Source organism: Phodopus roborovskii, unplaced genomic scaffold (genome assembly GCF_943737965.1).
Source record: "Phodopus roborovskii unplaced genomic scaffold, PHOROB, whole genome shotgun sequence".
NCBI lineage: Eukaryota > Metazoa > Chordata > Mammalia > Rodentia > Cricetidae > Phodopus > Phodopus roborovskii.
The window spans coordinates 26,252,577-26,279,252 of NW_026126549.1; the positions used below are offsets into that span (position 1 = coordinate 26,252,577).

The 26,676-nt window shown below is 38.2% G+C and overlaps 1 protein-coding gene across 3 annotated transcripts in view; it reads right to left on the reverse strand.

The window, feature by feature from the left end:
- Positions 1-344: 344 nt before the first annotated feature.
- The window catches only part of Ptpn2 (protein tyrosine phosphatase non-receptor type 2), a 52,720-nt gene continuing 26,388 nt past the window's right edge, over positions 345-26,676 (reverse strand). For 2 of the 3 annotated variants that reach the window (XM_051200731.1, XM_051200733.1), the window contains 6 exons: positions 24,424-24,522; positions 14,521-14,655; positions 13,016-13,225; positions 11,252-11,404; positions 9,319-9,485; positions 6,778-7,580 (listed from right to left, as the gene is read on the reverse strand). In XM_051200731.1, coding sequence (XP_051056688.1) covers positions 7,385-7,580; positions 9,319-9,485; positions 11,252-11,404; positions 13,016-13,225; positions 14,521-14,655; positions 24,424-24,522 — 960 coding nt within the window. In that variant the 3' untranslated portion in view covers positions 6,778-7,384. Of the gene's footprint in view, positions 706-6,777; positions 7,581-9,318; positions 9,486-11,251; positions 11,405-13,015; positions 13,226-14,520; positions 14,656-24,423; positions 24,523-26,676 lie in introns of those variants that run through there. The other variant, XM_051200732.1, reaches the window with a different exon arrangement.

A 26,676-nucleotide genomic window follows, 5' to 3' on the forward strand; every position in this document is an offset into this window, starting at 1 on the left:
ATGCTTGGGAAGGCAATATCCAACACAGGACAACTGAGATGCTAAAAGCAACAACCCAACACTGTTCTTACTGAATTGAATGTTGACCACAAAGCAATACTAAGATTAATGTTGTCTTAAGTGACAAAAGCAATATTTTAACTTTCCTGTGTTGCTTTTGCCTAACCAGTACTACTTAGGATAGAAAGCCCATTAAAGGGTAACTAAAGCTAAGTGACCTTTATTTTGAACTGATTTCAATTTAAATGTTCATTTCTGACTATAAAAAAATGTGAGTAAACCCATGAGAAAATATTATTTGAATTGGAGCTGCCCTAAGATAACACACACACAAAACAACATAATCTATTTAATAAAAATATTTAATGCTGCCAAAAAGTATAAAAATACATTAGGAATGGCAGTATAATACAAAGTATTCTCTCCTAATTTATTTCCTTTACATCTTTCTACATTTCATACACGTTAGAAAACAATACATCAAGTTAAAGAGTTTGCAAGTCTTCTGCTGGTGGTGTTCTTCATCCCCTGGATGTAAAGCTTACTTTGTAAACAGACAACTTGTGAGGCAATCTACAGGGTTAGCAAGCCTCACTTTAGTCTCCGCAGTGGGCTTCAGGTCTTGCTTTGTACATCAAAGGTTCAAAATTTATAGCTGCAGAATAGTCTCAAGTCATGAGTATTTAGGTGTCTGTCAATCTTGGCCTAAAACATAAAATAAGAAGTCATCTATTCAATTCGTATTTACCACACACACAGATGTACATAGACACAAACATGAAAGGCCTAACACTGAACTACCAAAAACCATTCCAACATGTCACATCCAGTCACACCAAGGACTTCCCAAAACAGCAGATTTCCAAATTGTAGTGGTGAGATGGACTGATGTGATGTACCATAACTCACTTCTTCAATAATTACTGAATCTTTTAGGCCATCCTTTTTTATCCAAGAAATTACCTCTACATAATATGTCAAGAGACAGACAAGTTTAAAAAATAATATAGCCACAAGAACATAGCAAGATCTTATTATGCGTTCTAGACTTACCCATACTTTGACTTCAATGCAAAAGTCTAATCCAGTTTGAACAATCACTGTAACACTGCTAGAAAGTTTAAATATAAAGTTTGGACATAAAGCTGGCTTGTACCTTTAAATCAGATTTTCAGCCTTTGTATTTTCTCCTGACGATAACACTAATGATTCTAACTACTAAGGTAGGTAAAACAATTCAGTGCATTTTAATGCCAAAAGTAAAATAAAAGAAGGTATTTATTTAAACAAAGAGACAGGGTGTGACTGTTAAAAGCAGTAGTTTTTCTTGGTATTTCTCAATTTTTTGCCAGTAGCCAAACCTTTTGGGATGTTAAAGGTATTTCCATTTTTGCACCAACTCCCTTACCACACCCCCTTCTCTTTTTCTGTCTCTCTCTCTCACACCCACAAAGAGTGTTGTTACTTTTGTATCAGCACCATGTATACACAAGAAATGAACCAGACCTCCTCCATCTAGGGTCTCCCTCCTTGCCTACTGGCTTGTTCTCCCAAAGGCAGCTCTACCAAGCACCTGTGGTGGTTTCTGATTACTGCATAGTGTTGGCATTAAGAAACCATACTCTTTAGATGTCAATGGGTCACAGAGAAACCATGCCTATAGCAGAATGTAACAAAGTTTCTGTTGCTTCATTGCTGCAAAGTATAAAGAACTGTAGTTGGAATAATGAGAAAAGCCGGAGTCTTTAGGTGCTGAAACTACAGCCTGGAGTTTGCTTCTCAGCTTTATGTGCACTAAGCAGGGTGATCATGCACAAGCTACTTCTGACTTAAGGGTGGTGCTGTCTAAAGTGTCATGAAACCTAACTTGGATTAAGTAGTGTTTATTAGATACACATTTACCAAGAATAATAAATTTGCCACTTAACAATAGACAAACTGGTTTTTAGAACTCATTGCTTCTTTGCTAATAGTGTTTAGAACTGATAAAAGTAAGAGGAAATTATTGGAATAACTTCTTAGAAATTAACTTTATTTGTAAGACTGACAAGCAGGCTTTTTAGATAATTGTATTTACTTGAATGGATCTTTACCACTTTATTTCTGATAAGGCAAAAATGAAATGGGTCCAAGCAAATCAACGAGCTGTATGGGTGTCCTGGGTGCCAGCTGTCTCCATGCTACTGTAGACACTGAAGTGTTCTTCCCTGGCCCATGGTATACAGGCTCATGGGGGAGGGAAAATCATTCAATGAGACTTTTACAATATCATCCTACGGAGATCATTCAGTGCTAACCACAGGAAGCCAAGCTTTAAAGGAACTTACCCAGGCTTCCTCTCCTGAACTTTGCAAACTCAAAAGCCATTTTTTAGTTATTTAAAATGTCAAAAGCATCATGGATCTGAAAAATCTATGCCTAATATGTGACTACAAAGAATAATTTGTTGCTTATTAAAAAGTGGTCTCTGTAAACAAAAGGGGGAAAAAATCCCATGAAAGTCTTTTTTGCAGCAGCCCCAAATAGACCCTACAGGTGATGGCCTCACAACTCACTGCTCATAACCACTTTGACTTTTACAACCAAGCAGAGTTCCAAAGTCAGAACTCCCCCTCTGGACACACTGCCCAAAAGGTTAGCCTTCACAAAGCCCATTAGGTAGACCAAACTTACATTCACGCCCAGCTTACAAATGGAAATGGCACTATACCAATGCAGTGACAGTAACAGGGAAAAAACAACTGGCAAAGGACAATGGGTCAGTGGATCAGAGAAAGCACTTATGCAGAATGGCTTGAAGCTGTCCTAGGACCCAGGAAGGAACACACTGGCTGTATAGCAAGTCATCTGACTGGGGATGACTCCCAAGCAGAGCAGGAATGGAGGACACAATCTAAGTTTCTCCTTCCATACTCAATGGGACAGTTACGGAACTGTATTCCAGGTGCAAAATGCTAGACTGCATTGACAAACTGATAAAAACTGAAGACCAGCTGGGCACATGCCTTTAATCACAACACTTGGGAGGCAGAGGCAGGTGGCTCTATAAGTTCCAGGACAGCATGGTCTACAAAGAGTTCTAGGGCAGCCAGGGCTGTTAGATAGAGAAACCCTGTCTTGAAACACCAATTAATTAATTAATTAAAAATAAAAGTAAAAAGTAAAAAACAAACTGAAGACCAGTATTTGAGTAGGAAATGACATCAGACCCATCAAGTGAATTCAAGGAAAGATTGAACAGGTCTACTCTGGAGTCAGTCACTGTCAATAACCGAGGCCTTCATTTCAAGTTATGAAACAACAAATTTAATGAGAGAAAAATAGTTATACTTTGAACAAAAAGGTAGTTATAAGATTTTAGGACAAAGCTATATAAAGGAAGCTCAAAAATGTAAGAGACTTTAATAGCTGTTGACATTTAAGCAAAATGTGCAGCTCCAAACTCAACAGATAGACCAAATTCAGCCAGATTAAAGCCCTCACAAGCCCTTCCTTCCTACCAAATAGCAGACCACACAGAATCCATGCCACAGCTATATATGCTATTCCTCAGGACCCAAGGATGGTGGCCCTACTAGAAGGAAATGTGAACAGAGTTTGACTAAAAGCCTGACATCTTATCTGGACATTTAAAGAAACAGGCTATATATCTAAGGACATCTGGTTTATGACTACAGTTTTAAAACATTTCTTCAAGATTTACATTAGAAAACTGTGGCATTAGCTACTCAACAGGTCATTTATGTAGGAAGGTCATTTAAGCTGAGATTAAGGCTATGCTTGGGAAACACCAAGACCCTGTTTCAAAACAAAACAAAAACTGAAATAATCAATAAACCCACCCAACAACCACCACAAATAAAGATTTGCATATCCAAGTAAAAATTAAGGCAATGTAGATTTTTAATCTGTGAAATGACTTGATAGGCATATCTAGTAATGTAAATTTTTTAAATGTATTGTATACAATGGCCAATAAGAGTACTTTTACTACCATCAGGTTCCGGTCTCTATGTAGAATCTAGCCAGAGATAGTTTTAAAGGAATCAGCAGGGGTCTTTCTGTGCCTGCAGAAAATGGTGGTCACCACCCTGGGAACTGGTGCTAAGAACACATAAGGAAGTGATGTCAAAACAAGAGAGCTGTCATATGTCGTAACTAGAAATGTGGACATACTTTTTAATTCATAACATCAACTCTAGTTTACTTAAGACAGAAGAACAAGCCAGTGCATGTCAAGTGAACTCGGAGATTAGGACGCTTTCCTCTGATGCACCTGGAAAGCACAGCTGTTTCGACCAAAATTGATTATAAACAGGTTCTCACTTTTCCTTTTCCTGTTCACTCTTTGGTAAAAATGCTAACATATAATGAAATGGATAAAAAGAGAGAATAAGATGTAGAAAACCCAACAGATATGGAAGAGTCTGGTTGAACACAACAAATGACCCTTTACATATAAGTACATTTAAAAAGAACTGTATCACGTACACCTTTAATCCCAGCACTCAGGAGGCAGAGGCAGGCAGATCTCTGTGAGTTTGAGGGCAGGCTGGTCCACAGAGCTAGTTCCAGGACAGCCTCCAAAGCCACAAAGAAAGACTTGTCATGAATCACCACCACCACCACCACCCCCCACCGAAAAAAAGAGGGAGAGAGAACTGTATCTTTACATTTTAAGTTTGAGCAAGCATAGACAAAAATCAGTAAGCAGATATAACACAGTACCTTGGAAAGGCATATATAACCGCAGGTGTAGCCACTGATCAGGCATTAAGTAAGGCAGGGATAGGAATTAAGAATTCTTTCTGTAAATAAGCACCTTTAAAAATAACTTTTCCCAATTTATTAAGAAAGGCAGAATTTGACTGAAGTCAAACTATTCCTAATTAATTAAAATCTGTAAATATCACGAGACTGATAACACATGATTTAAAGATGCTAAAAGATGCAGAACCAGCGGACACTGCTAAGACCCTTCTCTGGCTAGCCCTCAGGACAGTATGGTGCCACACCAGCACAGCTCATTTCATACAGGCCAGGACAATGCCCGTGGACACAGTTGTCAAATGCCATGTATACTTAGTAAGCAGCACAGAAATGTTATTTAAAGCTGCTGTTGTTTAAAAACGGTCCTTAAAGATCAGGAGAAAAACAAGCTTGGAACTGAGGAGTCACTACACCAAATGTGTTCTGAGAAGCATTAAGTACACACCAAGAAGCAAAAAGAGAAGTGTTCAATGCTATCTCTAGAAGGGACATCCTTCCTGGGAAGGGCTAGTGCAGCTTTATCAGTATGTTGTCCTAAGAAGCTGTTTAAACAGAGGTTATCTTCAATTGGATTCCTTTCAAGACAGGGTCTCAGTGTGTATCCCTAGTTGGCTTGGAATTTGCTCTGTAGACCAGGCTAGTCTGGAATTCACAGGGATTTGCCAGTCTTTGGCCTCCTTAGGGCTGGGATTAAAGGTGTGTGTCACCTTGTCCTACTCCAATTGGAATCTTAAAAAGGCCTAGCAGGCTAACATAATGCAGTTTTTTGGGGGGTGTTAATAAACAAATAAGGCTTAAAACCAATAACCATCTAATTGCAGAGTATAAGGGCCTTGCTATTAAAACATAGTTTAATGCAAACAGATAAAAGAAAACATCATGCTTACCTGCTCGCCATCTCACAGTTACAGGACATAGTAATGCTGAATCAGGACTCATAATCTTATTTAGTATGCAGTACCACCTATATCAGACTTTCAGTAAAGTTACCACATTCAAGACTGCTTCTCAAGGCCATTCACACTTCCTAACTACACCTGTGGTTTTCAAACTACATTTTATTAACTGTCTCTTTTAAAGTAATTAAGTCTTATAATGCAACCTTACATGATATATAAAAGAGATAAAGCTGAGATACTGTCCTAGCAGTTTGGAGCCTCTCCACCACCTAGGTGACAGATCCAAAGCACAGACTTTGAAACTACTGAAACCCTATTAGTGGTTACATGCTTTAAAAATATTCATTACAAATGTAAGGAACAATATAAGTTTGTACACCATTGTACTATTTATTGAACTTAGAAAGAGCTTTAATTTTTTACTTCAAAATTTCAGTTCAATGAGCTGAAATCATAAGTATAAAACACTGGCTCCTTTTACCTACTAATAAGTTATCCCATTTGGGTAATTACATTAACATTTACACAAAAAAGAACAGTGTAAGTCATGCATGGGCTTTACTTTACAGAAATCAATTTCTTTTCTCTTAACCATTTCAGTTTTTTTAGACAGTTTCTTGCAGTCCTGGCTGGCCTTGAACTTGTGGTCCTTCTGCCTCTATCTCCCAAATGCCAAGATCCCAAGTTTGTGTCATCACATATGGCTAAGAACCAATTTTATTCTTTGGTATTTTCTGGACCCTCCTCCAATGCCTCCTTTCTTGTTTTTAAAGATAGGAACTTGCTATATGGTCTTGGATGGCTTCAAACTTTGAGCCTCTTGCCTCAGCTTCCTGAGCACTGTGGTGATGTAATGTGTTGCAGAATACACATTTTTGTTGTTCTTTTTAAACTAAGTCTTGACCAATTGTTGCTTGACTATCACAGAAAGGAGAAATTTCCTTCAGTAACATATTTAGAAAAATTTTGTTTCTTTGCTTTTCTTTTTAAAATAAGATAAACCATAAAATACAAAAGAAATAAAAATATGTAGTAGAAATAGCCTTCTCACAGTTTCAACTGCCTCTACCAAACTTCTGTTTAGGAAAGGGAAAATGTATCCAGTATATAACAGTCAACATACAATTTATTTTTCTATGGTAACAAATTTTCAAATTAAACTTTTAAAGTACATTTAACTACAAAAGTAAAATTAAATAAGTACTTATAAAATATATTTACCCTAAAATGGTTAAGCATATAAAGTTGTAATGCCCATTTCAACAGTATATTACATATTACACACATTATTTAAAGGATATTTTCTTTCCATTGATAACGTAGAAAAAAGCCATAATGTTTATTGCTTATATCAAGTGCAGGTTAAAATCCAGAAAGCCTCCAAAAGCCAATCCTTATAATAAGGATTTCTCAATATTAGTCAGTGAAGCATGATGCTCAACATGTGTGAACACAGCTGTAAGAAGTAACAGTTTTCAACAAGCATGTTTGTCTTTATTTTGAGTCATTGACAGTTTGGGTCTCAGAGGAACCTGCAGTGGTGAGTCCTGAGATGGTGGGCTTGTGACTGTAAACATCCCTTATCTGGTTGATGTCTAGTCTACTGCAACATTTTTGGGGTATGAGGCATTTGCTAACAAACCCTTGAGATTAATGCAGCACTGTCACCTGCCAGTGCAGAAAGGTGCTGGGTAAAACTGTATTTATAGGGTATGTCACTGATAAAACAGTGTCCAGCCAATCAAAGCGCCAACCAAAATGACTGACACAAACCCCATCCTAGTGAGAATAGGTTGCCAATATAACCACCTTTTTCTTTTTCGTTCAGTTTCATTTAGCCTCTGTTTCATCTGCTGCACCTTCTGAGCTGTAGTGGCCTTTCTGTCCTCTCGAATACGTTTCCGTAGAATACTGTGAATAGACAGAAACAAATTAAAGTGTCTGCACAGCAGGCCTTAACTGCAGGGACACATCTGCCTGGTCACCAACAAAACCATGGATATTCACATATTTTACATCTCATTTAAATAATGTAGCAATAAAGGGAAAAGGTCAAATTGTTTCATATAGCCAACGATGTGCTCTTACAATTTAAGTATAATTTCTGGAATACTTATAGTAATACTTTGCCAGGTCCTGAAGGTAAGCCAGACATTTTTTTTCAAAAAACTATTTGCTTCCTCCTCTTTCCTTTCTCTCTTTGCCAACCAGCTGAGAGGGGACAGACTGGAGGTTCTACAGCATCTGATTCTACAGCATACAAAATCTCAAAGTCCTTTGACAAGTACTCCTGACTATTTCTATGAATGCTCTGTTTGGAGGGTGCCCACTCTTCTATTTGACCAAACAAATTTCCAGCTCCCATCTTCCTGTCCAACATGGAATTTTGTTTCACTGAAAGCTCTCAAACACTCAGAGCAACCAGTCCTGGACTCACAGAAGAATGGACAATGTCAACATGTCAGCCACTTAACTCTTCCTCTAGAAAAAAATGTTAGCTTTTATAATATTCAGGCAAACAATTGCTTTGTTTCCCGATGTTAAGGACTGAGCTATTCCCACGGTGCTAGGGAGATGAATTCTGACTAATTTCATGGGATCCATCAGTATCCTAATGTTAACAAATACAACATCATAACACTTCCTACAATAAAAAGCATAAAAGAGAAAAAGAAAATAAAGTCATTAAGAAAAAGAGCTCATGTGTGAGGTGCTGTGGACACACAGTTAAGTGTTTCATCTAATTCTGGAGAAAAATACTCCACAGTGGAAATATATTTAGCTTTTTTCTAATTAGGTACATTGTCAATTATAGCTGTCAATTAGTAATTACAAATATTCATATGACTCATTTTGTCTTACACTATTTTATCACCTAACTATAGCAACTTCGAACACAGCAGCATTATTTAAGTAGTTTCTATGAACTGGCTTTTAAACTGATCAGTACTGTGTTTTCAAAATGTTTTTTAATGGTACTAGAGAGATGGTCAGCAGTTAAGAACAGTTGTTGTAGCAACTGTTGGGTCTGGTTGAATTCCCAATACTCAATTGGTACCTCATACCTATCTCTACCTCCAGTTAAAGAGAAAATGACACCCTCTTCTGGACCCTGTGAGTACCAACCACAGGTGTTGTAGATATGCATCGAAAATACTCATGAACATAAAAAAAAGATGCCCAAGGAGGCTAGAGGACATTGGATCTCCTGGAACTGGAGTAACAGTTGGTTATAAGTCACCTATTTGGGTGCTGGGAACTGAATTCAGGTCCTCTAAAAAGAGCAGTAAGTGCTCTTACACACTGAATCATCTCTCTAGTGTTATACTGGCTTCCTCTCCCCCCTCCCCCTTTTTCTAGATAAGGTATCTCTGTACTCCAGGCTTGCCTGGAACTTGCTCTGTAGACCAGACTGGTCTCAAACTCAGAGATCCACCTGGCTGCCGGTGCCTCAGAGTGCTGGAATTAAAGGTGTGAGCCACCACAGACCACACTGTACTGACTTTCTTCATAAGACAGAAAACTCTGACAATATTCATGTCATCAAATACCACCCAAACAATTCGACATAAGTAAAAGGTCATATTAACTGTATAAACAAAGAGTCTATTATCTCATGCTCATTTTTCTCAGGTCACATGGCACATACCTCTCATTGTTCTCTTCCACACTGTCTTGAATCTTAGAAGAAAGCCCTGTTAGTTTTTCTTCTTCTGAACCTATCCTCTTTCCATTGTATTTTTCAGTCATTGTTCTGTTTTGTGAATGATCACAAACAGGAGACAGATCTTCTTTAGAGAGTTCTCTCCACCGTTTCTGGGTAAAGAAGAGAAGTAGTAAGTGTTAAAAGATAATCTTTTTGTACACTGTGAGGATGGTCACTTGAATTGGTTTACTAAAAGGCTAAACAGCTAATAGCTAGGCAGGATTTTCCAGGAAGAGAGAACTTTGGGAAGAGGGTGGATACACAAAGAGACTCACAGGAAGCAGGAAAATAGAACATAGATAAGATAAACAAGCCTCAGGGCAGCACATAGATTAATGTGTTAAGTTATAACAGCTACTTAAAAAGGCTAAGCTATCAGCCGAGCTTTCAAAATTTATATTATGTCTCTGTGTCATAATCTGGGAGCTGGCTGGCTTGAGAGAAAAATCCAATTACGTATGATGCCCAAGGTCTGACCACATATATCTACATAAAGCCCAAGAAAACTTAAAAAAAAGTTTAAAACACAGAGTCAAAGGTAGCTTCCTGGCAATGGCTTCCTGGTGACCACAGTTCTTGGGTAGGCTCGGAAACACAAAAGAGATACAGCTACCAGCCACTGCGTGCGTGCCTGCCTGCTGGAGTCAGCCATGTGCTGAACTGAACTGCACTGTAGCTAACAGAGAACACTGCAGATGCTTAGTAAGAGAGATCAAGGGAACTGGAGAGATGGCTCAGACAGTTAAGAGCACTGTCTGCTCTTCCCGAGGACCCTGATTGAATTCCCAGCAACCACATGGCAGCTCAAATTTTTAAAAAGATCCAGATGACCTTTAAATAGGTTCCAGGGTTTCATTGCATTTAACAATGTATATAGGCTTAAGAAAGGAAAAAGGGAAAAAGTATAAACAGAAAAAAGTAAACAATTTTATAAATAACGAATTAAAGTCTTTAAAGAGAGACATTTAAAAAACACATAGAAAAGGGAAATACACAGGGAATCTGGATCCTGTATGGTGTTGTATTGACTTTAAATTTTTTGATTGTTGATACATAAGCGATAGCTGCTGACAGACACTGGATTACAGAAACTACTAAATGAAACCATCCTATATTTTTTAAATGTCTTAATTTCAAAGTGGAAGTAAAAAAATGTATTACTTTGGGGAAGAGGTTATGCTTTTGTTGCAGTGTCCTCAGAGTTCCAGAACAGTTTCAAGGTTGCTTGCTCAGATGGTCCAGCCTCTTAGACTATTCCAGCTAGGATTTCAGATAAACCCTACATCTTCCCATCACACAGAGACTGGATAAGAGCTAGCTCCCCCAGGATTTGACCATCATCTTAATTTTCTCAGGGTCTCCTAAAGATGTCAGAGTCACCAGACAACAGGAAGCAACCTAGAAAACTGACACACACCCACAGTACCAAGAGGTGGGGTGGATGGTTTTGGTTGTTTGGTGGGTTATGGATGTATGAGAGCCAGACTAGGAGAATTTGGGGAGATAAAGGACAGAGTCAGAGTTGCCAGCAAACACAGAGAAGCAAGATGAGAATGCTGTACTGAAAAAAAGAAATCTCTCCAATCTCCTTTGTCCAGTTTTGACCAATGTGTAAATGGATGTTTCCTGTGCCAGAGCCAGTTAGTCCCAAATACCAGCAATGACTTCCAAAATTATCACAAGAGGCTTACATTACTTATAAATGGTTGGTTGATAGTTCATTACTAAGTAATAATTACATTTAAATTAACCCATAATTCTTATCAATGACTGGCTTACTTTTCTGTCTCTTGAATGCTGGGACAGACAACTGATCTACCTAAGTAAGGCTGTATAGATGGAGTCTGGTTATCTGACATTAGTGACAGTGATTTACCTGTATATTTGAATCTCCTTGTGTGTACTTTGCACCTTCTATTATGGCCATATAGGAGAATCTGAGCTGGTCTGGTGTCTGAATAAGTCCCATTCGATACTTTCTCATATTCAGTAATACTTGTTTCACATTAACATTCTCTCCTTTTTCCATCTGCAAGAAAGGCAAAACCAAGTTGTCTGAGTAGAGAGAACAGAAGCAATACAAGGCCACTGCTAAAACCTTAGCTATGCTGTAGTTCTTCTTAAAGAAAAAATGATTTGACACACAGTGGCAACCACCCATTATTCTTACACACAGAGTTGAAGGGTTTCTGGGTCTCTAGATGACTCAACCAACTCCAAAATAATCCTCCCCACCCCACCCCACCTTCTGGTTTTTCAAGACAAAATTTCTCTGTGTTATAGCCCTGGCTATCCTGGAACTCATTGTAGATCAGGCTGGCCTCAAACTCAGAGATCTGCTTGTCTCTACCTTTTGAGTTCTGGGATTAAATGCATGCACCAGTACCACATGGCTATTCAAATATTTTTTAAAATTATAAATTATATTGTGCATGTATATATAATGTATGGATGTATTTGTGAAGGTGCATGTACATGTATGTATAGAGGCCAGTGGCAGATGTTTCTTCAATTGCTCTTTTTCTTTTGAGACAAGGTTTCTACTACGTAGCTTTAGCTGTTCTGGAACTTGCTATGTAGATCAGGCTGGTCAGGAACTCACAGAGACTCCTCTGCCTCTGAGGGATTAACGGTGTATGCCACCACACCTGGACTTTTCTTGTTCTTTTGAGACAGGATCTCAATGGTTTAGGAAACTGTCTGTTCAGTGGGTTCTCAGGATCCACCCGACTCCATTTCTCCCCAAGTTCTGACATTACAAACATGTGCCACTGTGCCTGACTCCTAAGTGTGGCTGGGAATCTGAACGTAAGTCTTCATGCTTGCCATCTCCCCAGTTCAGATTGGCATTTCTTTTTAGAGGTGGAATCTTACCAGGTAACCCTTGCTGGCCTCAGATATTGAGATGACAGGCACATACTATTACATAAATATTTTTTTTTTTCCTTTTGTCATTTCTCTCTCTTTTGGAGGGAGACTTCATTTTATTCTTTTCTTGGATAGGGTCTTACTCCTTAGCCCAGGCTGTCCTCAAACTTGACACAAATTTTCTGCCTTAGCTTACTTAGTGTTTGAATGACAGGTATGAGCCAACCTTGGCTGAGAAAAACTTCTTAGGGAATCGGTGGAATTGTTTTGGACATACTCATATATCAGCCAGGAATTAGAGTTAGTTTAAACAGTGAAAGCTAGAGATTTTCTACAAGAAATTACAAGTTTAACCTAGAGTTTTGGGATATGACATTAGAATTTACAGCTGCCTGCAGAAACAGTTAAAAAAAAAAAAATTTAAGGGGCGAGATGGGTAAGGGAATTGGCTGCTATTGTAGAACCAGGGTTTGGTTCCCAGCACCCACAGGTGTCTTACAATTACATGCAATTCCAGTTTTGGGAATCCAATCCTTTCTTCCGGCCTCCTCAAGCACATAAAGTTTATCAGCTGGGTGGTGGTGGTGCACACCTTTAATCCCAGCACTCAAGAGGCAGAGGCAGGTATCTCTGTGAGTTTTAGGCCAGCCTGGTCTACAAAGTGAGTTCCTGACCAGCCAAGGTTATTGCACAGAAAAACCCTGTCTGGAAAAAAACAAACCAAACTAAAAAAAAAAACCCACAACTGAAAACAGGTACCACAGACACTTACCAGAACAAGACAGGTGTCTACGAGGGAGAAGGTGCCAGAGCGCCCAATGCCTGCACTGCAATGGATTACTGCAGGACCATGCTCTGGGTTCAAGGAGCCAGACTCTCTAACTTTAAACAAGAAATTTAGGAATGAAGCTGGTGACTCCGGAACTCCAAAATCTGGCCAGGTGGTATAATGAAAGTGCGATATAGTTCTGGTTTCACCACTCTGAAATGTGAAGAAAATGAGGAGATGTTAGCTCTAATTTTTTTCTTGTTAATATATTTTCTTAGATTAATTTATTTTATGTATATGAATGTTGTATCTCCATTTACACCTGCACACCAGAAGAGTGCACCAGATCCCAGTATAGGTGGTTGTGAGGCACGCTGTGGTTGCTGGGAACTGAACTCAAGACCTCTGGAAGAGCAGCCAGTACTAACCACTGAGAATCTCTGCAACCCCCTAATTTTTTTCTTATACGCATAATTATTGCTGCAGAAACATGTGTTGGGAACATACAAAACAAAAAAACTAGAGATGGGGCTACAGCAGTGGAAAGAGTGCTTGCCTTATGTATAGCAAACCCTGGCTGAATACATAGCAACACATAAAACTGGGTGAAGTGTGCATGCCTGTACCCACAGCATTCAGGAGACAGGAGAACGAAAAATTCAAGGTCATCTTTGACTATATAGGGTATTCCAAGGAAAGATTCATAGACTTCTGGAGAAAAGATCTAGATAAATATTCCTGGGATGATATGCTACACTTATTTTCTTTCCAACTCAATAAAGTCACATTTCTGTATGGTCATTTCCAAATTTGGTATGCCTTTTTCTAGACCTTTGGACTACTTTCAACATAGTTAAATACCAGGAGCTATCATTTCTCTTTCTCTCTCTCTCATCTACTTTTTCTTCTTTTTTCAAAACAGGGTTTCTCTGAAGAGGTGGCTACTCTGAAATTTACTCTGTAGTCCAGGCTGGCCTGGAACTCACAGACATCCACCTATCTCTGCCTCCCAAGTGCTGGGATTAAAGACATGTTAGCACCATGTGGCATAATTATTTTTTTGTTTTACAAATTTATTTATTTGCATTTATGTGTATGTTTGAGTGTCTGCATATATATCTATATGTATCATGTATGTTCCAGAGGCTGAAGGACAGAAGAGGGCACTGGTTTATCTAGAGATATACGCAGTGGCAAACCTCTCAGCAGGGGTCCTGGGAATTAAACCTGAGCCTTCTGCAATAACAGCATGTACTCTTAAAACACTGAGGTATCTTTCCAGCTTCAATAATTAATTTTCAATCTTCAAATAGTAGTATTATCATGAACACTGTAATTCTTTGTTTTCAGGATTTCTTTAGTTACTTTATATAGAAATACAATCAAAGCATGTTTATGACTAGATAGTATTACAAATATTCAAATTCAAGTACAGCACCAAACCTAGTAATAACGAATTCTTAAAACCATCAGATAAAACTGAAACTTTGAAACCAGAAAAGCCTTACATTGGTATTTTCTAACTGCAGTAGATGTACTGTGTAATATGACTTCACATCTTCAGTTAAGAGTTTCACACTAAATCCTGTTTCCTTAAACAGCATCTCTCGGTCATCTGTTGGCCAGTATTGTGCACATTTAACCTAAATTTAAGAATAATAGTTTAGACATATTATAAAACCACAAAAAGAAAAACAAAAACCTCACACATACATACGATACTTATGTAGGTACTGAATCCTAAGAATATCTGAAATATTTTAATGACAATTTAATGACATTTTGTAAAGTAGTTCCATAAAATGTTTGCTTTAAATTTAAAAAACCATAAACAGATAACATGTTCATAAAAATGTGTTATTCTTCTTTTTTATTTTGAGACAGGTTCTCTTTATATAGTACTGGCTGTCCTGGACATCACTATGTAGACCAGGTTGTGAACTCACAGAGATCTGCCAGCCTCAGCCTCCTGAATGCTGGGCCATCATGTAAAGGCATGGGCCATCATGCCCTGCTAAAGTGTACTATTCTTAAAGCATAATTACATTGTAACATTCATTTTGGGTTTCTAAAATATCAGGCTCATGCAAGAATCTTATCTTCAGCAAGCACCAAAGAGGCTTTCTTTCAATCTAGTCAGTGGTGTCACATGCCTTTACTCCCAGTACTTAGGAGGCAGAGACAGAGGCAGGCAGATCTCTGTGAGTTCAAGGTCAGCCTGGTCTACAGAGTGAGTTCCAGGACAGCCAACCATAAGAATCAGAAGTCCCCTTACCACACATACCTAGAATAGTTAGGCAGGTTAAACGTAACAAATAAAGTACAGAGGGTAAAGAGGACAATTTACAGTAAAGAAAGAAATAGTATTAAGGATAATAGGACAAATGCAAAAGAAAATCCAATATATGCATACTAGAGTGGCCCAAAGAACACCAACAACAGGAGCAGAACAAATACCAACTATGATTTAATAATCCTTTCTTAAAAAAAAAAAAAAGGCATTTAAAACTACATACCCAAAGGCCAAAGCTATCATTTATCTGCAAACACTGATCAAATGTTAAGACATATTTTGGAAAAATAATGTTAAAGAAAAAGGAAGAGGTGTTAGAGAGATGGCCCAGTGGTTGAGAACACTTGTTACTCTTGCGGATGACCCAGGTTTGATTCCCAGCACCCATATGATGGTAATACAACCATCCATAAACCCAGTTCCAGAGATCTTAAAGGCATATACATGGTACATATGCAGGCAAAACATTCATATACCTAATATTTAAAAAAAAATTAAGAAACTAGAAAAAGGGAATAAATCCTTTTGAGTAATAAAGCTAAATAATAGATTTATAAATGAAATAACATCCATTTGAACTTGGGTAGTAATCTATAATGCTAGAAAAGAAATTAATGTATTTTAGTTCAAACAAAAGCAAATAAGAGCCAATAATTTTTTAAATTTTATGTGCATTGGTGCTTTGTCTGTATGTATGTCTGTGTGAGCGTGTCAGGTCCCCTGAAACTGGAGTCACAGACAGTTTTAAACAGCCATGTAGGTGCTGGGAATTGAACCCCGGTCCACTGGAAGAGCAGTCAGTGCTTTTAACTGCTGAGCTCCAGCCTCCAAGCCAATAATTTTTTATATCCTGCCAAAATGACTTTTAAGTACTAAAATACAAGATGTACTTTCACTGCATGTAAGAAATCAGAGATTAAAATGCCTACAAGGGGCCAGAGAGCTGGCTCAGCAGTTAGGAGCACTTGCTCTTGCAGAGGACCCAGGTTTGATTCCAGGAACCTAGATGGTGGCTCATACTATGTCCTACTCCAGTTCCAGGAGATTGATGCCTTCTCTGACCTCAAGAGTACCAGGCACACATGTAGTACACACACATACATTTGGGCAAAACACTCATACACATGAAAGGAAATAAATCTAAAAAACAAATTTAATACCCATGAGTAGTTCCTTATCACTTGACAATGAGTATTACAACAAAGACTGGTGATGAATATTAAATACACTCAGATGGTCCTCTTGAACATCCAATTCTCTCTCTCTCTCTCTCTCTCTCTCTCTCTCTCTCTCTCTCTCTCTCTCTCTCTCTCTCTCTCTCTCTCTTCTTAAAGGCAAGGTTTCTAGACCAGGCTGGCCCCAAACTCAAAGAGATCCCCCTGTCACTGCCTGAGTGCTGGGATTAAAGGCATGCACCACCACAACCTGGCTGAACATCCAATTCTTAAATGTTCTGGAACCAATCTCCCACAGGTATGAATCATGTGTGTAGAATTTAGATTTAAAAAGGGATATGGGAAGTGTTACATGCTCTAGATAAAGTACAACTAAAAACAACAAAAGAAGGTGGCTGGAGAGATGGCTCAGTGATTATGAGTACTTACTGCTCTTCTTGAACAGGACAGAGGTTTGCCAGCACCCACATGGCTGCTTACAACCATCTGTAACTCCAGTTCCAAGGGACCACAATGCCTCTTCTGCCCTCAAGCTCCAGGCATGCACATGCACACAGACATATACAAGCAGGCAAAACAATAATATCATACAAATAAAAATAAAAGTATTCCTGGGCAGTAGTGGTACATGCCTTTAATGCCAGCATTTGGAAGAGACAGGCAGATCACTGTGAGTTCAAGACCAGTCTGGTCTACAGAGTGCGTTCTAGGACTTCCAGGACTGTTACAGAGAAACCCTGTCGAGAGGAGGGAAGGAGGAAGGGAGGGAGGGGAATTAAATAAATATCCAAATACATAACAGTAAATCTATCCTAAAAGAAAAAGAGAATGAGGAAAATATATATAAATGTCAAACTATCCTCAATAATTACTCTGGATGACAGTGTTACTCAAACTGTTTTCAGTGATATTAGAAAAGGCACATGAGTCATCACACAATTCTGATGTCTGATATACTTGATATTTTTGGTATATTTCTGATGTCTTTTTGAACCAGGATTCTGCAAAGGAAAAAGCAGCAGACATAAAACATAAGGAATAAAATCAACTTCTTAATTTCCAGATTTAAACTGAAAATATCAATATGGACTCCTGGGTGGTTTTTTGTTTTTGTTTTTTTGTTTGTTTGTTTGTTTGTTTTTTTGTTTTGTTTGTGTGTTTTTAAGACAGGGTCTCTCTGCATAGTCCTGGCTGTCCTGGAACTCTCTATGTAGAATAGGCTGGCCTATAATAAAGAGCTCTGCTGGCCTCTGACTCCTGAGAATAAAGGCATCCCCCACCACTGCCTAGCCTGAATCTATCTCAACACACATATTTTTCTTAGCTGTATTTAATGAAATATCTGAAGAATAACAATTGAATTAATAGCAACGTGTGTCCTTACTTTGTATCAAAACAAAACACCTACTATCCAATAAAAGAAATAGGCTCCTGAAAAATAATTGAGGTTCAGGGTGTCAATAGCTGAGCCTGCAATTGGGAGGCATTCCAGAGAAAAGCAAGCTGGTAAAGTCTTAACTCTACATTACAAAGATTAAAGCTCAACCTAAATAAATTTTGCTAGCCAATGAAGGAGTTGGTTGCCAGTAAGTATAATATAAAGCAAAGAGATAAAAGCAAAGAATCAAGTCTCTCTCTCTCTCTTTTTTCCTAGACAGGATTTCTGCATAGCCCTGGCTATCCTGGAACGTAGAGATCTGTCAGCCTTCAACTCCTAAGTGCTAGGATTAAAGGTGTGCTCCGCCATCCAGCATAAATCAAAACTTTAAATTTAGAAATTCATCCACTCCTACCACTCTGCTTCAATAAAAACAAAAACGCAAGGGTTGGGTGTAGTGACATATGCTTTAATCTCAGCCCCTAGAAGACAGAAGATGACTCTGAGTTCAAGGCCAATATAGTCTGTCTACACAAGAGTTACAGGACAGCCAGGTCTTCATAATAAGACCCTATTTTAAAAAAACACTACCCCCTCCAACAAAACAACAACAAAAAACAGAAAGCCCAAGCAATATATATAACACATAAAACAAAGCAAACTCCAATTAGTCATCTATTGAGAATATTATGGAAGAAAACATGTTTGAAAACTGTTTCCCATGTGTATAAAAGCTGCTAAGTAGAAAGTTTTTCTGGATTTTGTTGTTGTTGTTTATTTGGGGTGGGGTGTTCCGAGACAGGTTTCTCTGCTTGTTTTGGCTATCCTATAACTCACTCTGTGCACCAGACTGGCCTGGAACGCACAGAGGTCCGCCTGCATCTGTCTCCCCAGTGCTGGGATCAAAGGTGAGCCACCACTGCTGGCCTCCTGTTTTTGATTTTTTGTAGAAAAATTCCAACTAAAACTAGACAAAGAAAGAATTAAATGATCTTATAAGTCAAAATTAATTAGAGGTAAAAACTGGCCAACAAAGATGCTTAGTTCATTAGAACAAACAATAAGGTATTACAGGCCTTTTGATGAAGAACACAATTAATACTTACACAGGAATTCCAAACCCCCAAAAGAATCCTTCAACTCCATCTTAGCATCTAGACACATCTACAAGTACAAGTCTCAGGGAATCAATAAAGGAATTCTACTCTGAAGTGATAAGGATGAAATTTATACATCATCTCATTTGCTAAACATTCAAATGAACAATATCGCCACCACTGTATTTTTAGATGAGTTTGGAAACTATGGAAAACAACTACAGATGACTATGTTGACACTATTGGAAATTTTGTTATGTCAGTGTTAAGACAAATTGGAAACATACACTATCACCAAATCCCAGTAACTGAATTTAGGAAAAATTAAGTACAGTATCATATATTAAAGCCTGAGTCAGTACTTTCTAATGTCTGACAGAAAATTATTCTAAACCACATAAATCTTAGTTATACCACTAACAAACCCCATTCCTTAAGATTACTGGGTTATCTGATATGATCCCCCCTTTTCCTCCCCTCCCTCCCTCTCTCTCTCTTAGACATAGTCTTACTTGTCTGGCCTGGAACTCACAGAGATCTACCCGCTTCTGCCTCCTGAATGCTGGGATAAAAAGGCATTTATCACTCATCTGGCCCTTTTTCTTTTTAAGAGAACCCATTTAAAGTGTTTGTGAGTATGTGCATGTGAATACAGGGCACTGAAACCCCTGGAGATAGAGTTACATATATGGCTTTGAGTTGTCCAACATAGGTGTTGGGAACTGAGCTAGGGTTCTCCGAAAGAGCAGTATTTGCTCTTACCCCCTGCACCATCTCTTTACCTCTCCCTTTTCACTCTACCTTTAAGCATAACTGTCTTGCTCTTCTATTTGTCCCTGTTGTCTCCCACCTACTATTCACTCCCCCTTTCCTCCAGATTTTATCAACTGAATATCAACCTGTTACTCTGATATTTTTCTTTTCCACTTATATGCATAGTAACTAGTATCTCAGCATACAGCCATTCTAAAAGGGCTCCTTTAATTTCCAAAACAGCTGGAGTTCAAGTGGTGGTTGCTACTTGATTATTTCCATATATGAGCAGTGGGTTTACTCTTAATCAAGGGATTATTGGGTATTGAACCTAATGTTCAACACCTGGTTTCAATAGCCCAGCAGATAAAACAACCACCTAGTTCCTCTTCAACACAGCAAGTATTGTCACAGAAAAAGATTAACAAAACCAACTAAACAAAAAAACAATAACAAAAACCTCACCTCAGATGCACATGTGCAAAAGAGAAACAAGGGAAGCTTGAAAAGCCAAGACTGTATGATGCCTCCAAAAACTACTTGTCCCACAGTAATGTCATTTAATCAGAGGAAATTCCAAAGAAATCAAAAAGGGGACTGGGGAGACAGCTTAGTGGGTAATGTGGTCACTGCATTAAACACCACAATCTGAGCACACAGATATGGGGGAGCAGACACAAGCTGAGATGCCACTGTGATTACCCATAGGAAATCTGTACTAGATTGAGCCCTTAACACTCCATCATGGAGGGAGGAGCTCTTGAGGCTCTTCTAAGGGTTTAGGCAGTTAACAGAGGCTGGGGAGAAAGAGATGTTTTTCTTTTTGAGACATGGTATCACTATGTAGCTCTGCTGCTCTAGGACTGATTATGTAAATCAGGTTGGCCTTGAACTCAGAGATCCTGTCAGCAGTTATGTTCCACCATGGCCAGCTTTCAGAGAGATGTTTTGCTTTGGTAATGGAGCCATTTATGAATTGTAAAGTTTTTAAAACTAACCTCACACCTATGCTATTGTAAAACAGTGCTGTTCACTAGCCTGCCAAACAACACTTTAGTTAGTTTCTATCACCGATGACCTACTGGAGTGAGCAGAAGCTTGCCTCACAGGAAAATTCAACAACACTCTTATAGAAAGGAAGTCTAAAGGAAAACTGAAATAATGTCTTATACGCCACTTGGCCTCAATGGAATAAAACTACAAAGCAACAACAACAAAAAAAACAAACTACAAATCATATCAAGATTTATAGACTGAAAACAAAACACCAAAGAAACAAACAAAAAAGAAAACAGACAATTGAATAAGATATAGGTCAATGAAGAAATCAAAGTGAACAAAAAATGTATAGAATTGCATAAGAAATTAAAACATAAAATTACAAACCCTGTGGAATATAATAAAAGCAACCCTTAAGGGAAGTTTATCGTTGTAAGTGCCTAACATAAAAATAAGTAAACAAATACATCAGAAATAGCTCAAATAAATAATGATGTACCTGAGGTTTTAGAAAAACAAAAACAAGCCAAGCCTGAAAATTGTAGATGATAAGAATTAAGATCAGGGCAGAAACTAATAAAATGAAAACTAAAGAAACAATACAAAGAATCAGTGAAACAAATACTTGCAAATTCACTTTATGAAACCAGCATTACTCTAACAGCAATGATGGACAAAGAACACACAAATAAAATGATAGACCACTGTCTCTGGTGAACATATCTAGAAAATTCTCAATAATAATACTTGCAAACTGAATTCAAGAACACAGGAAAGAGATCATTCACCATGATCAAGTTGGCTTCATTCCAGAGATGCAGGGATGGTTCAACATATGCAAATCAATAATCATACTCCACCACATAAATTGACTCAAGGACAGAAATCACATGATGCTGAAAAGACATCCCTTCATGATAAAAGTCCTAAAGAGACTAGGAATAAAAAGAACATATTTTAAGATAATAAAGGCTATATATGACAAACCTACAGCTAACATCACACCAAATGGGGAAAAATTCAAAACATATTGGCTACAATCAGGAATAGAACAGAGGTTTTCATCTTTCTTTAGTCTTATTCAATATGGTACTAGAACTTGGGTTTGTGGGTTTTATTTGTTTTTGTTCATTTATTTACTTGTTTTTCAAGATAAGGTTTCTCTATGTAATAGTCCTGGGTATCCTGAAACTCACTTCATAGACCAGGCTGGCTTAGAATTCACAGGGATCCAACCACCTCTGCCTCCCAAGTTCTAGGATTAAAGGCATGAGTCACCACCACCTAGTTTTAACTAGAAAAGTAAAACAAGAAAAGGAAATGAAAAGGATACAAACAGGAAAGGAAGAAGCCTATGCATCTTTACATATTGATAAAATAATCCTACATATAAGAGATCCTAAAGACTGCATCAGAAAATTCTTAGATTTGATGAACAGTTTTTACAAGTGTCAGGATACAAAATTAGCATACAAAATCATTAGCCTTCCTAAATATCAAAAATAAACACATTCCAGGATATCTGATCACACTGTGAACCCCAAGATTGTGTTATTTACTGGAATAACCTCTTCCTAGTTGTTGCGTGGCTCAGCCCTAGCACACACCTTTAATCCAAGAGTTTTCTGCTTATTGTAAACACGATTAAATAAAGTAAACCAAACTCAAGAGGTCAGGCAAGCTACCAGTTGACAGGAAGTGAACAAGAAAAAAAAAAAAAAAAAAAAAAAACCAGTAAGAGGGAGCCAGGAAGATGAACAAAGAGAAGCACAGAAGTAGAAAGGAGAGATATTCAGTTGGAGCTTTTTGTTTGAGATGATGGGAGAAAGGAAGCTTTTCCAGGACATTGTCTGAAGAGGAAGGCCAACTGGTGCTGCCTCTGACTCTCTGAACTAGCAGGCTTTCACCCCAACATCTGGCTCACAAGCCTTTATTGATAAAATTGAGTGACTGAAATTTTGTTAAAACAACATAAACACATTTACAAAGAAAAAGGAAAATAATCTCATTCTATAACAATAATAATAATAATAAACTTTGCAATAAACCTAGGTAAGTTAAGATCTCTAAAATAAAAGCTGAAACAGTAAAGAAAAAAAAACAAAAACAAAAACAAAAACAAACAAACAAAAAAAAAACAAAAAGAAACTGAAGGGAGTAAAAGATGGGAAGATTTTCCCTGCTCACAGATTAGAAGAATACTGTGAGGGCAGGAACTGGATCAGTAAGAAAAATTCTTCCTTATCAGCCATAAAAGCTGAGGCTCAAACCCTAATTCTGACAAACATAAACAAGGAAGGAAAGTACATCAGCGAGTTACTACTGTAAAAGAGGCTATCCTATTCAAAGCAATCTACAAATTCAGTGAAAATTTCAGTGCTATGTGAAAAATATACAAAACAGGACCCCACTCACTTGGAAATCTCAACAAATGGCAAAAGAAACCTCATGAAATTAAGATATTTCTGCAAAGAAAAGCAACAGTTAAGGGAACAAAGCCTACAGAATAGAAAATATTTTCTATCCATTTTATCCGACAGAGAACTGATATCTACAATATACAACGAACTCAAAAAACCCCAACCCTATCAATAAATTATCTAATGAAATAAGTAGACAAGAAGAGACACAAAGGCCATTATATACATGAATGAAAATGTTAAACCTTACTAGCTATCAGAGAAATGCAAACTAAAACTGTACTAAAAATCGACATTTTACTCTAGGCAGGATGACAGTCATTAAGAAATCACTGTTGGATACAGTGATGCACACCTTGAATTCCAGCACTCAGGAGGCAGAGGCAGGTGGATCTCTGAGGTCAGCCTGGTCTACACAGGGCGTTCTAAGACAACCAGGGCTACACAAAATAAAGGGCGCGGGAGGGGGGGGGGGACCAGCAACACCACCAACAAAAAAAAACTCTGTTAGCAAGGATATGGTCAGAAGAGAGCTAGGACATACTGCTGATGAGAATGCAAACTACTCCAGCCACTATAGAAACCAGTATGGAGGTTCTACAAAAAACTAAAAAGAGAGATACAACATGACCCAGCTATAACACTTCTGGGTATCTACCTACAGAACTCCAAGTCAACATTATCACAGACAGACCTACACTTTATCAATATTTACCATGTCACAAAAAATAAGCTATAAAACCAACTCAGGTATCCACAGAATGGATGACGAAATGGTATATTTACAGAATGAAAAGTTTTAACCAAAATGAGCATAGTTATATTATTTGCAGAAATATGGATGCAACTGAGATAAACATATTAAGTGAAATATGAAAATCTCAGAGAAAGATAGGATTTTCTCTAACTTACCTATTTATACAAAATCTAGGAGATGGGCATGAAAGGGGAAGTGGAACTGTCCAGGAAAACAAAAGGAAGGGCTAAAAGGAGGAGAGCTGGGAGAAACGGGAGAGTGAGAAATCAGGGCAGGGAACACATTCAACACATCACCTGCACTTAAAGGAATATGTCCTTATGGAACCGAATAAGACATATAGTACTGTGAATCTAGAAAATGAATTTTTAAAATTTAATGAAAATAAAAACAAGGAAAAGTATTCATTATTTCTCTGGTAAGAAATATCCTGGCCATTATCTTTTAGCCATCAAAGGCCCAAAGTAATGAATAAGTATCCTCTGCCAAAATGAAAATATTTACAGCATACTAAACCATTAGTATTAACTATTACTCACCGATTCTTTCTCTACAGTTCGGTTTAACATGACAACTGCTTTGGTCTTCTGCTGCCACACCATGAGCCAGAAATGGCAACATGTGTTAGGAAGTGGACCCTATAATAACAGAACAAGGGCACATCAGGGAAAGGAGCTGCAAAAGGGCAAGGCTTCAGGGATGCTACTGGAATGCCACTGCTATGGCCAGTGGATTAGGTCCTGCTAAGTAAATCAAGACATTAAATGCACTTACAAAATATTGAAGGCTTCATTCAATAAAATTTTTCTTCTATGTAAAGATATCTTATTTACTTAGGCAGAAAAGAACTGTATGGGATAACTGGTTCAGAATTAAGAGTTGTCTAACTAGATTCAAATAACAATTATAAAATACAGGCAAGATTTTGTGACAAACAAAGCCAACTTAGTTCACTGCTTCTGACACTATCATGTCATTTGGCTTTGCTAGTGTGACCAAAGGTGCCTACAGTATAATACACAGGCAAACCAGAATGATAATCATGAGCGAGAGTACCTGGGGGCTCAAGTTCTAGCTACAAAGGATGTCAAAAAGGAAATCTGTCTCTTTCAGTTTCTGCAACAGACAGATGACCGGGGGGGGGGGGGGGGGGGGAAGGTCTGTGGGAAATGGGGAAGTTTATGTCATTACTGACCAACCAAAAACCCAAGAAAAGACAAAAGAATTTGCTGGGGGAAAAAAAAAATCATGAAAGTATCTGCAAATCACTTTGCTGTGCCTAGTATCATCTGGCAGAGCTAAAAGTGGGCAATATTCCTTATTACAAAATGCTTTGGAGGGGGAAAAAGCAACTATACACTTCCAATTATTTTCACATTTGTCTTCATGATAGCACAGAGCTATTTAAAAAAAAAAAAAAAAAAAAAAAAAGCTGGCATTGGTGACCAGCACTCGGGAGACAGAGGCAGGCAGATCTCTGTGAGTTCCAGGCCAGCCTGGTCTATAGAGCTAGTTCCAGGACAGCCTCCAAAGCAATACAGAGAAACCCTGCCTCAAAAACCAAAAAAAAAAAAGACAAGAGGGATGCCTAGACTAACTGAATGACCTACCCTCCATCCCTTCCCTTCCCATCCCTTCCCTTCCCTTCCCTTCCCTTCCCTTTCCTTTCCTTCCCTTCCCTCCCCTCCCTTTCTTTTGGAGGGTTAGAGATGTAGCCCAGAGTACCTCAGGCAAGCTGAGGACATAATGCTCTACCACTGAGCTCTAAATCCATCTCCACCTAAACATTTATCCAACTTCCAGAACAATGTAGCAGACTGTTCAGTGTTGGGAAGCAGGAAAGACCAGAGCTGCAACCCCATGTATAACTAAGAGTTAAAATAGTTCTACACTGAAATCATCTTTAGGGCAGATGCATTTCTTGGTGTGTAGCTAATATTCAATACATATTGCTTAACTGAATAGACTCTAAAGTTAACCTGTAAAAATTCTATATAGCTGAGAAATTACAACCTCCTCTTCATCCAATGTACATACATTTCAAAGATGAAAAAGCAAACATCTTCCCCACCAAAAAAAGAAATGAGAAAATCCTAGTAAAACAAATGCATTTCATCTTAAAAAAAGAAAAATCATGGGCCAGGAGTGGCAAGTGGCGACCCATTCCTCTAATCCCAAAGAGAGGATCTCTGTGAGGTCAGGCTAGCCAGGGCCACATAGTGAGAGCCTGTCTCAAAAAGTGAATAATAAAAAATAATAAAATAAAAAACAACAAACAACCATGAAGTGAGACCAGAAAGATAGCTTAGCAGTTAAGGGCATTTGTTCCTTTTTCAAAGGACCCCACAGTGTGGCTTACAGTTACCTACAACTAGCTCTAAGGGATTTGACACTTTCTTCTGGCCTCATAAGGGACCTATATATATATGAATGGTACATGTATGAAACTCTCTCTCATACACACACTCACACACACACATGCAACAAAGAAATACTCAGTAGTGAAGTCCTTTGTGTGCACATACATACTTCAAGTCTACTAACTCTAAAGACTAAACAATAAGCTGGGAGGTAGTGGCGCACTCCTTTGATCCCAGCACTAGGGAGACAGAGGCCAGAGGCCAGAGGGCAAGAGGGTAGAGACAGGTGAATCTCTTTGAGTTTGAGATCAGCCTGGTCTACAAGCTAGTTCCAGGACAGCCTCCAAAACCACAGAGGAAAAAAAAAAAAAAAAAAAAAAAAAAAAAAAGACTAAACAATCAACAGGCAACAGCTGCTACAGTATAAAGAAC